This window comes from Talpa europaea (assembly GCF_964194135.1).
Source record: "Talpa europaea genome assembly, chromosome: 11".
NCBI lineage: Eukaryota > Metazoa > Chordata > Mammalia > Eulipotyphla > Talpidae > Talpa > Talpa europaea.
In genome coordinates, this window is record NC_140078.1 from 28,859,045 (window position 1) to 28,874,861 (window position 15,817).

A 15,817-nucleotide genomic window follows, 5' to 3' on the forward strand; every position below is an offset into this window, starting at 1 on the left:
GCTGAGGGGAGCAGCGGGCGGCAGGAGAGGTCTGCGCGCCATGTGGGACCCTCCTGGTGGCCGGAGGGCAGCTGGGGATTGAACCGGCGCTGCAGAGGTTGAGGGCAGCTTCGCAACCCAGCGCTCAACCGCTGCGCCATCGGGGAGGCCCTAAATTTAAAGTACAGTTTAAAGTTCACTAGAACTCTTGTGTGGTTAAACAGAGGTGACTGAGCAATACCGTCCACGAACCTCAGTCTTCTCACCTACATTGCCTCCGCTGTTTCTTTTGCTACTGGATTTCATACTGGGTCATTTTGGAGAGACGTCAAATTGAGTTGCTAGGATAGACGCTGTTGGGTAGTTAAAGACTGACTCCTTGCAGCTTTGGGCTCTCTCAGGGGGGATGGTACAGCAGGGGAGCTGCCATCAGGTGGCCTCATGGAGGTGCAAAGTCCAGTGGATTCCCCACTGGGAACATTGGTTCCAGGTGCAGATTTGGGCATTGGGTGGGGCCTGATCACAGTGCACACCAATCTTGATTATTGAGGCTGGCCTGCAAGATCCACAGCAACTTGGGACCTGCTTGACCAGTGGGTGGGGCTGGAGCAAGCCTGCAGATGGGATGAAATGTCAGTAGCTGTGAAGCCTGGAAGATTACAAGGGCAGAGAGCCAGATAAATCTTTGTGTTTTTGGAAGATTGTATCACAAATCTTTCCTGCTTTGAGTACAGTTGCTACTAATAGTGAAAGTTTATCTTTGTAGAATGTTTTTAACTTCTATCAAAGTGCTTTCACAAACTCGTAATCTTGAATTCACAGTAAACCTGAGATTGATGAGCTGGGTATAATTACCCCATTTGGCAAATCAGGTTCACATATACTGAATAACTAGTCTTAAGGTCACCTGTTTCTGATTCTTGCTTTTTCACTATACTGTACTGCCCATTGCTTCACTCCCTGTTTATTTCCAAATTTAGAAAGCACGAAGTCTGTTTTCCAGCAGCTGATGCTATCTTTAGGGATAGCCAACATTTTGTCTCTTTTTTCCCTCCCAAATCATAAGTGTAATGTCTCCATATTGAAGAGGAAAATAAGCAAAAACAAAACACTATTCCATCACAACGTACATGGTTATATTACCCTCTTCTGTTTGGTTCTAGCAATATGTTACTGATAAAAATTGATCTGCATTTTTTTCAGTCCACTTGCCTTATTTAAATCTCAGTTAACCTTATTGCTGTAAGGTTTTATGTAGTTTTTGCTGTAGTTTTATGTAGATGTCTTAGAATAAGCCAAATACAAGTCCAGACAAGGAGACCAGAGTTAGACAAGTTAAACAAGAGTTGCAAGCATTGTTAGTTGTTGACATAGAATTTGCTGGTTTTCTAGCTTTCATTTTGCCTGGAGAACTTCTTTTGTTTTTGAACAGCTTCCTTGTGGCTCTTAATGCTTTTGTATGTACCTTCCTATTATGTTTTTTCTCCATTTCTGTCCAAAAAGTGTCTTTCCAGCATTCTTTCCCACAGTGTGCAAAGTATGGTATGCTCATGGTTTTCATCTCTGTAAATGTTGCACATGTTTTCTTTAAAGTTGGTTGGAAGTATGAAGATAAAAGGTGAAGATGTGATGGGGTAGTTATTGCACATGAAAATTACAGTGAGTTGAACAGACAAAATAGGGCAGGCAGTCAGGAAAACTGCATCCTAGTCCAGACTTTGCCCCACGTCTTAACTGTAGACTTTTTTCACAAATCCTATTGTCTTCTGGATACCTAGCTGCTTTATCTGTAGGATAGAACTGCATTAAATAGTTTCTGGAGTCCCTGTTAGTTCCAAACCTCATTCAGATCCCCAAACTGAATGACTACAAGATTCTATTAAATACAGTGTAACATCTGGCAAACCTTAAGTGGTGAAGAGTATGATCTGAGCAAGCTTAAATTTTGTTAGAAATTTTGTAATTATTGGAGATTGAGTGAAAAAAGTTAAAGATGATTGACTTTCATGGAAATTATAAAAACCATATGAAACCCACTATTATTTAATCTTATAAGCTTGATTGCTAATCTTGCTCACCATTATATGCCCAACACATAATATACTGCAGGATCAGCATATTGCATTTTGAGAATACTTGTATGAAAAATTGATGGGCTTCTTGACCTATTTACCTCATTAGGGCAGATTAACCATGTCTCACAATTGCTCTAAAATTCAGGCAGGAAGTATAGTAACAAGTGATACAGTGCTAGTTGGAAAGATATTTTAGAGGTGAAATGTGACAGTAGATATTAGGGTGATATCCTTTATTACCTTTCAGTACAGTTGATGATTTCCTAGGTAACAGATTCAATAGATGGGGTATTAACTATATTTAATTTTAAGTAGGGGGAAAAGAGGCCAATTTGTGTTTAATGAAATAGACTGTAGAAATGAAAGCAGAGAATAAAGTGATAAGCATATTCTGTATATTCAAATCAACCTTAGACTTTCATAACATTTTATTGGGTTACTGTGAAAGATAGGTAACAATTATGCTTTCTCTTTTTTCCAGAAAAAAGAAACAACACATTTCTAATTTTTGTGAAATTTGAGGGGTTTCATTGTCTCCATTAAATAGATGTAGCCTTGCCTTCTTCCTCACCTGGTATCCCTTAGGTCCAAATTCTTGAGAGAAAAAAGTCCTGGGATGCTAAACATTAAAAAGCCCTTGGAAAAAATCTAGACCAGTGTTACCTAAAGTGGTCATGAAATCAATGGAGTAAATCAAGACCAACATTAAGAAGAAAAAAAAGAAAAAAGAATAAGAGTGTATTTTAGCATGCCAAAAGTTTTATTCTGTGCACTTTTTCCATGTTTGTATGTGTGAGTGTTTATGTATGTTAGAGTAGTGAATCAAAATATAAAATGCATTTCTCACTGAATTGAGAGTAAAATAAATTTCAGAAATATTCATCTGTTCCCAATGAACCTCTTCATTTTGTAGCTGAGAAAACTGAGGTCCTCAAAGGCAAAATGCTTTATTTAAACACACCCCCATTCCACTCCCATAGACTTAGGTATCCTGGCCAAGACTGAACCAGATTACTTGTTAGCTGATTTTACTGTGCCACAGTGCCAGTTTTTTAGATAGAATTTTGAAGTAGATTATTTAAAAATACTAAGTAGTTCATCTAGGTCACACTTGGCATTTTTTTAACCCTTTATTTTTCCCACTAAAATTATCTGTCCTCATTCTTTTAAAACAGTCTGGACTTGAGCCTTTTTTCCTCGAGAATTGAAACATATCTCAAGGCTTCTTAATTGCCTCCATATACCTGAATCCTAGAATTTTCACATTTAGGTAGAATTTTTCACATTTAGGGCCTAATCTGAAAAGTTCAGGATACAACTTGAGGCTTTTAGGTTTTATGTCCAAACTAAATAAGATTACTTTGAATTATTTGCCTATTCATTTGATAATGGATTGCAAAATGTAACACCAGGGGTCAACACTAGATTGTTAGTACTCTGTAACATTCCTTATTTTTATGAGAGTTTTTCCAGATATGAATGACATACAATCACTTGGTAGATATTGTTAAAAGGCAGATTCTGAATCTGACTGAGATTATGGGTTTCAGACTCCCAGGAGATGCTGTTGCTGCTGCTTGTGCCACTTGCAGTAGCAAGGACCTTCATTACCTGCTTTTTTACCATGGTGAGGGGAAGGTAGCTCCATTGTCTTGATTTTTCATGCTTTTCAAATTGACTACAAAAATTAAAATGTCTTTTTAAAATTTGGATTACTTTCTATAGGAAGAACATGTCTTTATGACAGCCCTGTTGTTCATCCCCACATCCATGATTGTTAATGCAAGACTATTCTAGTTTATTGTGATTTAGTGCAACTTCATTTAGCTAGTATTTTCAAGTTTTCATACAAAAATTGATTTTCCAAATAACTGAAATCTTTAATTTTGAGAAGAACATTATCTAAAATATATAATTTTCTTTTTTAAACTGTTATGTGCACAGTATTTACTTTTTCATTGTAGTGGTGTAAGAGCAATGTTTTTGGAGGCTTTCTTGAAGAGTGTTGCACTATGAAATAAAAGAAAACCACAAAAACTTCTACGTTGTGTCAGCTTTTTATGTTTTTTCTAGTATGTCTTTCCACCTGCCAGTTACAGTATGACTCCCTCAAAGCACCTCTTTCTTTTTACATTCGAATTGATCACTTCTGACCAGAAGAGCATATAGAGCCAGGTACTAGGTTTATTAGAAATAAATCTGGGATTAACTCCAGTCAGAAGGACCTCCCTGTCATGGGACTTTCCTAGGAATGTACTGGTCAGGAAGCACAGTACTAGTTGAACAGGAGAGAAACCCTTCTTTTAATTGTATTCTAAATAGTTAAACACATTTGTTTCTTCTTGCCTTTCTCTGTGTGCTTTTAAAGCAGTCTCTCGATCTTTCCCTCTAACATTGTGTGTTAAAGTGTTTGAAGACAGTTTGTTTTTTCATTTAACTTTTATTTATTTATTTTTTAATGGAGGTAGTTGGTTAAAAACACTGTCTATGGTTTAAGGGGTATAAATTCTCATGTCTTCAAATGTATGTTACCACAGCATGCCTACCACCCAGTCCCCGATAATCCTCCACCTGAAGGCAGTTTGAAGTTGTGTATGTGTGACTGGTGGTAGCCCTGTGATTGGGAATGTCTCCATTGTAATAAATAAGCAGCCCTGCCTGCAGGGTCCATCCAAAATGGGGACAATAACCTTGTGCTAAAGACTCTGGTTCTCTTACACAGTCTGTATTGTAGTGGCTTTGTAAACAGTATAATAATGGCAATAAGGAAGATATTCCTTGGTTTGACTTAGTAACTTTGGGTCCCAGGGAGTTTAGAGTCTGATTTTTGAGGTGTTGACTTTAGAAGATGATTAGCTCTAATAATAAGTATAGCTCTGTTTTGTTGATCCCTTACTCTGTCAGCTCTCATTATTCAGTGGATGTTATGCAACAAGCAAGGTTGTTTTCAGGAGGGTGCATTAGGAGGGGGTAGCAAATGGCTGCCACACTTCGAACAAATGAGAGTGATCCAAATAGATAGAGATGAGATTAAATCTCCTCATTAGTCCCTCTTTAGAAATAAATAAGCATATGTGGAAACTATAGCAGGTGTTTCTGTTTTTTCTTATTCAAAGCTGGAAATGTTTGATGGATTCACAACTTTGAGAACCACTTAGTATTTCCTCTGATCCAAAGCAGAGAGAACCTGTTTGTAGTTTTAACTACTCCGTACCAGAACATTTGACATTTTGGATAGTCTTATTAGTTTCATGTTGGAAGTCATGGATTATAGTCTTTAAAATTATGACAAGGCTGAATGTAGCTGAAACATTTAGCTTGGATCTTGAGATCCTAAACAAGGCCTCCTCTGACTTTTTTTTAAAGGGAATTACAACCTTTAAACACTGATTACCAGATCTGTTTCATTTGAATTTTATTTGTACATCTAGAATTTGTCTTTGTTTCGGTGCAACTAAGCCTACTGGTATAATCTTAGTCTAATTAACAGTACTTTGTGGTCTGGAACTCCTGTCAAAGATCATTAAAAGAGCTAGAAAGCATTGGAAGGTAAATGAACACATGGCCTCATCTCTCTTATTTGCACTAGACTATAACTTGTGTTCAAAGAGACTGGGAAAAAAAAAGAAAAAAAAACGTTTGTTTCTTCCCATTAAGCTATAGCTATTTAATATGGTTTTGTTGTTAATATCTCTTTTAAATGGTAGAATGGAGGATTTTGTTTGAAGTATTTAAAAGGAAATGCTGCTGGGGTACAGATTTCACTCGAAATAGTAGAATCAGCCCCTACTCTTTGTTAACTGATAACTGCTCGTTTTACTGGGGAAATAAAAATGAACATGTATTGGAGAAAATCTGTGAGCATAAATGTATCCCTTCCTGTTTGCAAATATATTTCATAGGTTGTTTATCTTATTTAAATATACAGTAATACAGTAGACAAGAGAATGCAACTGCTGTTCCTTTAACATCAGAACTGTGCACGTTACAATAGGTGTCACTGTTTTGCTTGGTCCAATCATGATTGGTGACTTCAGCTATTGGCTCCGAGCACAGGCTGTCTGACTCCATCTGCAGGGCTGTAATACCTACTCTCCCCGATCCATTCACCACACAACTTCAGCAGGCTGAACAGACTCTCGCAGCTCCAGCACATCTTGCTAACCTAATTCAGAAAACAAGTGCTACGGCTCTCTGCCTGTCATCTTTGCTCAGTGTAGCGTTTTCGGCTTATCTAGGAAACTGGGTTATTTTTATGAGCAAATAAGAGAAACAGGAATCATGATGGGGATGTATTTAACAGACCCAGTCCTGGATAAAACTTAAAGCCAGTTTCTATTCAACATAGTGAAAAGGTCACCTTGCCTGACTGAGGAAAGAAGCAAAATATCAGCTTGCTGGTTTCTGTTAACACCTTTAGCTTGCGCTAACCTCTCTTGCTTGATGTTCGTACCAATTTGGGATATCTGGTTATAAAGAAAGACATACTGTACTCATGGTAGATGACAAGGAAAAGAACATGAAATGTCTCACCTTCTTCTTGATGCTTCCAGAGACGGTAAAGAACAGGTCTAAGAAAAACTCGAAAAAAACAAGCAGCAGCAGCAACAACAGCAGCAGCAGCAGCAACAGCAACAGCAGCAGCAACAGCAGCAGCAGCAGCAGCAACAGCAGCAGCAACAGCAGCAGCAGCAGCAGCAGCAGCAGCAAGTTACCCCCAGTTTGTTATGAAATAATTACCTTGAAGACTAAAAAGAAGAAGAAGATGGCTGCTGATATTTTCCCCCGTAAAAAACCAGCCAACTCCAGCAGCACCACTGTCCAGCAGTACCACCAGCAGAACCTGAGTAACAACAACCTTATTCCAGCTCCTAACTGGCAGGGTCTTTACCCCACCATTAGAGAAAGGTAAGTGCTGGACCAGCATGTTTACTTTAAAAGTTTTCCTGTGTTGAAGTTTCAGCTTTTGCACAACCTGTAATGTATTTTAATGTAAATCTGTGTTTCCTCTTTTCCCAGAAGCTTTATTGGTAATGGAAAACTGTCTTGTATCTTTTCCAAAACAGTACAGCTGTTTTCCTCTTAGATAAAAATGTTTTTGCAAGCTGTAACATTTAAGTGACAGGGTTGTGTCTGTGAGCCATAGAAGATAGAAAGCTTTTATTTGTCTTTAGCCTAAAGAAAAGTTTGGATAACTTTTTTTTTTTTTAAACTTTAGTTACTTCCCATGTGTTTGCAATGATTACAAGCACAGTTGTTTAATTGGAATCTTTAGTTGTAGTTTTACCCTGAAGTTAAACTGTTGCTTAGCTTTTGAATCTTTGTGGGGTTTTTTATGTTGGGAGGGAGGCATTAAAAATGTTGGCTGCTGTGGATTAATGAATTGCCTCTGTTTATAGAAATGCGGTGATGTTCAATAATGATTTGATGGCAGATGTACACTTTGTGGTTGGGCCACCAGGTGGGACTCAGCGGTTGCCAGGACACAAAGTAAGCAACAGCTGCATTACCGGTTTAGTCCTGAGATTTACAAAGAGGGACCCTCTCAGTAAGCCTGGAACTTGGGGTGGGCAGCTTGCCGATGGCAAGCAGTGCATGTTTCACCGGATCATCGAGAAAGCATAGCCTCGCCAAAGAGCCTGGGCCACACTAATTTTTTTTCTTTGTTTCCTTCTACCCTGCTTTATATGCCACACACAAACGTGCCCTCTTAACTCTCCAGTGACAGAAAGTTGTGATAGGTTAGGAAAGTCATATGTTGTTAATGTTTCTAAAAATGAGTTAGATAGCCTTTATTTTCTTTATTTTGTAATGAGAGAATTTACACATTAATTAGGAGCACAGAGACTGGTTTCCTTGAACATCTACCTTATACTTTACGATAAGATAATGGGGACAATGGCTTTTTCAAAAAAGGTTTAGGTGTTCTATGTTTACCAAACCTGATTGCTTAGAGTTGCTTTTCTAGACTGATTTGCTGAAAATGCTTTCAATTTAGTGCATGAAATAAGATTTCCCTTTCTCCACAGTATGTTTTAGCTGTTGGGAGCTCTGTGTTCCATGCAATGTTTTACGGAGAACTTGCTGAGGACAAAGATGAAATTCGTATACCAGATGTCGAACCTGCTGCTTTTCTTGCTATGCTGAAGTAAGCATCATTCCTATGTTTAGAAAGAGTTTGTTTATGCTGTATTTCTACTCTGCTGCTTGCACAGTTAAATACCAGTTCTATGTAACAGAAAAGGGAGACTGGTGAAGAAAGAGGGTGCTGCTTACCTTAGAAATGTTTCTGGAGAAAACTACTGTGGATCTTTCAGTGGAAGCTTGTGAAATGATGAGCGAATTTATAATCACACTTTGGCATGGGATTTGGGGGCAAGTGGCATGTATAGTGATTGGATTTTTAAAGACCAACAATTAAAGAAAAATAACTGTGTGATGTAGGCATTATCTAATAGAGTGTGCTCTTTCTGAAAGCTTGTATCTGAAGAAGCCTTCAAAGACATTGTTTTTTGGCTTCATAATTCCAGAAATCATACACCTCGTTTAAATATAACTAGTTAAGGGATTTCTAAGTTATCTAGGAGTTATTGTCTCCTATCAGCAAATGTAAAACTTGTTATCCATTGAAATCGTGTGATCTTTATGCACATGTACTTATGCTTGCTCTTATGTAAAATCAGATACCATTTCTCAAGAATAAGAAGCATTTGAGTTTGATAGAAGAGAAATTTTTGAAAGATATGAAGTTTTCTTATAGTTTTATTAGGACTTGTACAAGAAAACTCTAAACTGGTAATAAAAAAGGTAAAGCTATAAGATACACATAAAAAGTTTTATATCTTGTGGCTCTTTTTCAAAATTCAATACATGTTAAGCAGATAAATAAAATCTTCTTTGACGTGTGTTGCTGCTAATCAGTGTGCTAGTTTACCATGTCATTAAAATCCAATGAGTATTCTGCATAATATTTATATGATTTGTATTAATCCTATTGTAGCACATCCAGAGTATATCAGAGTTCAAGGTTATTTGCTGCTATAAGGATTTCAGTTCACTGGGATAAATACAGTGTTTGTTGAAAATACTATTCATTGGGCCAACAAGTTGGAGAGTTAATCCCACAAATGATTAAATTGTTGATATATGTTGTCTGCTGCCTACTGAAAAATAAACACTGTAGTTAGCTTGGTACTTATATGTATTTAATTCTTTATGTGTATTAAAGTTTTAAAATCTAAATGCTGCTGACTGGAACGTCTACAGTGGATGATAGGGATATAAAAGCAAGCGAAAATGTGAAGTATCAAAATCCAAACTTTTAGCCAACCTATGCTTTTTGTGACCTTTGTCATCTTAGAGATTGCCGAAACCAATTTTACCTGCAAGAGTTTTTGTTTTGTTTTATTTTTACAGTGAAGTCAGCTTTTATATTTGACATTGTTATCTATTGCAGAGGAGACTGCTAACACTGGTTCAGCATTTTGGCTTCACTGCAATCTAGTCCAATGTTGTGTCATTCCTGATATATGTATAATTAGGAAACATGCCTAAGAATCACAGACTTATGTTTCACTTAAGACCAAAGTCATTTGATTTGCCATCTGACAGGTGTCTTTTCACACAAATGGGTTGCTTAGAACATATCTTGATACAACTTTTTAAAATTTCACTGGCAGTCCACATAAAGTGATAGGACTCAGAAGCGTAGTAAGTAAACGTCCTTAGTTGTGACCTTTGTCACAACTGTCGTGCCATAGTTGATTGATGTTATCAATGATTGCCTGGGATAGTGGAACCCAGGCTTTCCTTACTCCAGCATTGTGGGTGAGCAACCAGTTTTCCTGACAAGGGGAGAACAGTTTTAGGGTAAGAGCTACAAGGTATTGACCATGTTCCAGAATCCACCATCTTCCTGGCTCTTAGGTCAGAGCGTCACACAGCTTGCAGGCTGTTTTGTTAAACAGTCTTGCCAGTGGTGACTAACTTATCCTACCAGAGAAGAGAAGGGACTTCCTGAGAGCAAAAATGCAGGTTCCACTTGTGAGTGGAGGCATTTTTCTCACTGCCATCCTTATAGTTGTGTACTTTTTCACAGAATCCACTCCTAATTTGTTGTGTTGTTGAGAAAAACTTCACAGCAATAGCTCACTATTTCAGCTAGAAAAGTATTAAAAATAAAGTGTTAACAGTATGTATATTTCACCTATATGTGGTTCTCACTGATCGTCTTTTAGTCATCCACTGAGATCTGAAAGAAGTAGGAGCAGCAGATGATTTCTACCTTTACATACCATTTTGGAAGACTGTCACCATCCCCTAAACAGCAAAGAAGTGTTTTACCCCCTGAAACAGGAACATAGGAACATGTCACAGAAGCACACACATAGTGCATATGTAAAGACTTTCTTTGTCATTTAATTAAATGTATCTGGAAATAATATACTTGTTAATTCTGAAGCAGGAGGAATCCATAGAGAAAAAGAAAGAAATTGGAACAAAAGGAGCCAGATACAAAACCTTTGTTGGATTATGTGTAAAATAAACTGTTAACTAAAAAAGAGTGTCCACGTTCATGTTTGAAAATACATTGAAATTGTATTGAAATTATTTACTAGTAGGTTTTATTTTGTGTTTAGGAATTGCTAACATTGAAGACATTTGTTTCTATCTGAGCAGAAAAAATTTTAAGTAAAATTACATACCTCCTAAAACATAGGAGGATTATTTTTTAAGTGTAGACTATGTGATAGAATTTTGCTGTTTTCTCTAATACTGACAGTCTGATAATACAGTTCTTTTTCAGACTGTTCCAGTGTCTTCTGTTGTTTTTTTTTTAAGAAGCCACTGAATGCAGCTTATAAAAGAGAGACTAGACTAACACCAAGTTAATGTCTTTAATTATACAAACTTATTACTGAATTGGAATTTTAATAATTTATGAATATATTTCATGTTTCTTTAATCCTTAATCATTTTTGTAATAAATGTCACATAGGGTGGTTTTCTTGGAACTAACTTGACAGTAGTTGCATCTTTTCTTGCTGGACATGCTCATTTTGTGAAATTTCATTTACATGCTTTGTGCTTTCTTTCAGATACATCTATTGTGATGAAATTGACTTGGCTGCTGACACAGTGCTGGCCACTCTTTATGCTGCCAAAAAGTACATTGTTCCTCACCTCGCCAGAGCCTGCGTTAATTTCCTGGAGACCAGCCTGAGCGCCAAGAACGCCTGTGTGCTCCTCTCTCAGAGCTGCCTGTTTGAGGAGCCTGACCTGACGCAGCGGTGCTGGGAGGTGATAGATGCTCAGGCTGAGTTAGCACTCAAGTCTGAGGGATTCTGCGATATCGACTTCCAGACACTGGAAAGTATCCTCCGCAGGGAAACTCTGAATGCCAAAGAAATTGTGGTTTTTGAGGCAGCTCTCAACTGGGCTGAAGTAGAATGCCAGCGACAAGACCTCGCTTTGAGCATTGAAAATAAACGCAAGGTCCTCGGAAAGGCACTTTACCTGATCCGCATACCCACTATGGCCCTGGATGATTTTGCAAATGGTGCTGCACAGTCTGGAGTTTTAACTCTCAATGAGACCAATGACATCTTCCTCTGGTACACTGCTGCCAAAAAGCCTGAGTTGCAGTTTGTGAGCAAAGCTCGAAAGGGCCTTGTCCCGCAGCGCTGTCACCGGTTCCAGTCCTGTGCCTATCGGAGCAACCAATGGCGCTATCGAGGCCGCTGTGATAGCATTCAGTTTGCAGTTGACAAGAGAGTGTTCATTGCCGGCTTTGGGCTGTATGGCTCCAGCTGCGGCTCTGCAGAGTACAGCGCCAAGATTGAACTCAAGCGGCAGGGTGTTGTCCTGGGGCAGAACTTGAGCAAATACTTCTCAGATGGCTCCAGCAGTACCTTCCCTGTGTGGTTTGAATACCCGGTGCAGATTGAGCCAGACACCTTCTACACAGCCAGCGTGATACTGGATGGCAATGAACTCAGTTATTTCGGACAAGAAGGCATGACGGAAGTTCAGTGTGGCAAAGTGACTGTCCAATTTCAGTGCTCCTCGGATAGCACCAATGGCACCGGGGTGCAGGGGGGGCAGATCCCTGAACTTATATTTTATGCTTGAAAATAGTGTGAGCTCTGGGGTGTTACCTCTGGTTCCTACTTGCTTGATGCTTAGCTCATCTGCAGATATGTGATCAGTGCAGGTAATTTGTAATGATTAAAGCTGTAGGCAGTTTCTAACTTCTCTGAACCTTTTAATTATGTACAGGCAAAAATGCAGCATTCAGCTTTTAACTATATGCTTAAAAGAGCCAAGTTCTTGTTAAGGCTTTGTGGTTTTTAGAGTTGCGTCTGTGTACCTGGGGAGATTTGTGTTCTTTTCTAACCCTACTGACCTCCCAGTTGTGTCCCTCTTAAGAGAGCTTTTGGATCACCTCAAATTTCCATTACTGCTTCATTTCAACAAACCAAAATAGTCCAAAATAATAATGGCAAGTTATTTTTAAATGGGATTCCTTTACCTCCCTCCACCCCAAAAAACAGTTAAACCTCAGTGTACCTTTTTTTTTTTTAAAGACAAATGTTACTCTTTTTTTTTTTTTAAAGGATTTATTTATTTATACCAGCACTGGGGTACAGGCCAGAGGTGCAGGAGTGTGAGAGGAGTCACCAGAGACAGAACAGGGAGCAGAACAGGCAGAAGGACCGAAGTACACTGCTGAGGGGAGCAGCCGGTGAGACAGGAGAGATCTGCCTCGCCATGTGGGAATCTCCCTGGCCGGCCGGGAATTGAACCAGCGTTGCAGAGGCTGAGGACAGCTTCACAGCACTGCGCCACCAGGGAGGCCCCTCAGTGTACAATTTTGAAAGAAGTTTTGCTTTGTAATAAGTAACAATTTAGAAAGACAGTAGTCATGTTTAGCTCTTTTTCTTTTCTTTTAAATATATTATTTCAAGCATTGCTTTTTCTTAAATGCTAAATTCATAAGACTGTGATATTTTAGGCACTGAAGAGTGTCAGTATAAAATTGGAAGATAAGAAAAATGAATATTAAGGCCATGACTTCTGCTCTAGGCAGTTTCATTACCTTTTAGTTTAGAAAGTGAAATATATGCAGTACAGGCATTTCTTTTAGAAATAACTAAACTCTATTGTTGTTAAAAAAATTGCAGGCCTATTAATTTAAAATAATTTTTAAAGGAAACCTAAAGAATTCCAAACTATAATACTTTAATTAATAGAATATTAGAGTACACAGTTTGAAAAAAGTTAAACTCTTTTCTCCCCACTTGCTTGTAATCCTTACCATTTGCTTATTTTTATAAGTTGTGTTGTATAGAATTTTATCCCCTTTCCCATTAAAAGAGGACCAAACAATTCCTTAGATGAATGGAATAACAATTAGTTTTGTAGCACTAAATGTTAATATGATACTTATAGTCATTATTTTTTTTTTAATCTGAAATATACTTTACCTGATCTACTTTGACCACATACTAGCTTCTTACTTATAATTCTGTCCTATTCCTGGACTGCTAGAATCTGGCCTTTGTCCATCTTAAAGTGCCAATATATGCCTGCAGGGTTTAAAAAAAATTGGTCTGCAGTGTCACCCCTTGGTTATACCTAATATTTACTGCATCACCATCACATCCAGCTCTCATGTCCATGCATAATGGAAACAAAGGAGGGAAACACTTATCCAAAAAATTCTCCTTCAGTGATGGCTTGTGATAGTTCAGTGCCGTGACCCTGGTGGTGTCCAGTGCATTCACTTCCAGTTGAAGTATCCATGTGTTTCTGGGCAGCTTCTCTGCTCAGTGTGCTCCTGAGTTGGCTTCCCCTGCCACCCAGAGTGTGGTCCCTGGCCATCTCCTTCTCCTGCTCAGCGAGCCCAATGCTGGCTTGTCTCGAGGCAGGGGTTAGTCCTGGGGTGGGTGTATGTGGGCATCCATGCACGTGCAAGTGCGTTTGCCAACTCAGGAATGGTCTCCTCTCTGCTTGGCCAGTGGGAGGTGGGGCATGAATGGTCCCCCTGCTGGCCCCAGCAAGGCCCTAGTGTGACTGCCCTTCTCTTATTCACTGTGCTTCTGGGCTACTTCTTCCCTGAAACGTGGGCTTTGTTGCCTTTGGCCAGCTTCCCTGATGGAGGAGAACACTGGATTATAAGGAATGTTTCAATTACTTTGCCATTACCTATGTCTGTTAGCATAGATCATCAAAAGCTGTTACTGGTGACGATTAATGAGTCCTCCCAGGACAACTTTCTGAAATTGTCTAGCAATTATTTCTTATTAGAGAGATGACAGATAGTAGTTTTGGCAAAGCATCAATTAAATATGGAGCATTTTCAATAAAAAAAAATACTTCAGAAAGGATTTTGTTTTAAAATTAAGGTTAAACATTTCAGTAATTCATAGCTACCACGCAAACTGGTAAACTAGCTACCTGATTAGAAGGCACTCATTTTTAAGCCAGAGGAGAAGAAACCTGATTTAACGTTCATTCCATCATGTCAGATTGTTAACGTAGGGTGCGTGTGACAACCTTGAAGTCATGATTGTTCATCCCAAAACACTCACCATTAGTGCTCTGGTGGTGGCTGCCCTCCGTGTGGCTAGGGAGCAGCTGGCAGAAAGCTGCCTGACATCCTTTGCACTGGGTGTAGGAGAACTCAATTTTATGTTAACTACTACTGCTTAAAAAAACAATACATTCGTGTCCAATTGGCTGGTACTGAGAGCTGTGGGTCAAATTTGAAAATTATGTTTAGAATAAGAATTTTTCATTTTAAGCCTTACTCTTTCTTCGGCATTTTCGACATGGAATGAAAGCTAGTGTGCTTCCTTTATTTCCTTTGGTAATCTCAAATTCTGTAGCTTTTAAAATTGTTCTGACAAGGCAGGCAACTTGTGTATAAACACAACTTTATTAAACAGAATACTCTGTAGATGCTTTTCCCAATGTATCTGGCAGTCTTCATTGTTGTTCTTACTGGGGATAAAATGGGGGCTAGGCTAGCAGTTCTAATGTAACATTCTTTAAGCATACCTTAATATAGTATTTAAGTAAATGGTCTAATTTCTACACAATTATTGCACTGAACTGTCTTTTTTTTTTTAAGGTGTTTAAATAAGCTTGGCTAATTCAAGACACTAGCCACTTGTGCATCAGAGTGCTTGAATTTAATAGCTGACAGCATTATTTATGAAGGAAAAATATATAAATATGAAGTACCTCATGTTGAATGTTATTGTACTGTATTTTTAATGTAACAGTGCAGATCTTGTTAGACACATGAATGTGTATAATCATGTTAAATGCAAATAAAAATAAAACTGGTTCATAGCCTTGTTTTCCTTAGCATTTTTGTAGGTCCCTTGAAATAATAAAAAATACGTTCTGGCACTTTTGGTGCTGCTACATTTTACAGAAGCATTTGTAAATGGTGGTTTCCCAGAAGCATTTGTTTGCTTAGTACTCACATATCTGTGATCCCTGAAGAAGTAAAAATTTGAGGCAAAAGCACAAGAAAACAATAAATATCTTAATTATATTACTGAAAGCCTGACTGTTAAATTAATGAGAAGGAATGAATGGATGAGTTTATATTCCGTCATGGAATTTGTGGTTGGCTGCTGTTCTGATGCTATAGTTGCTTGTATGTCTGTGGATCTGGCTGTGCTAGGGATGTTGCTATTCAATCACATGTAGCTTCAGATATGATCAATGTTACTTGTTCCTGTTGTGTT

At 38.3% G+C, this 15,817-nt stretch overlaps 1 protein-coding gene across 1 annotated transcript; it reads left to right on the forward strand.

Annotated features, from left to right (window-relative positions):
- Positions 1-6,708: 6,708 nt before the first annotated feature.
- Positions 6,709-12,185, forward strand: BTBD3 (BTB domain containing 3; the record flags this gene model as incomplete). Its single annotated transcript, XM_084246492.1, has 4 exons — positions 6,709-6,962; positions 7,454-7,544; positions 8,084-8,202; positions 11,153-12,185. The coding sequence occupies exons 1-4, from the start codon at positions 6,820-6,822 to the stop codon at positions 12,183-12,185; spliced, it is 1,386 nt and encodes a 461-aa protein (XP_084102618.1). The 5' UTR covers positions 6,709-6,819.
- Positions 12,186-15,817: the final 3,632 nt, after the last annotated feature.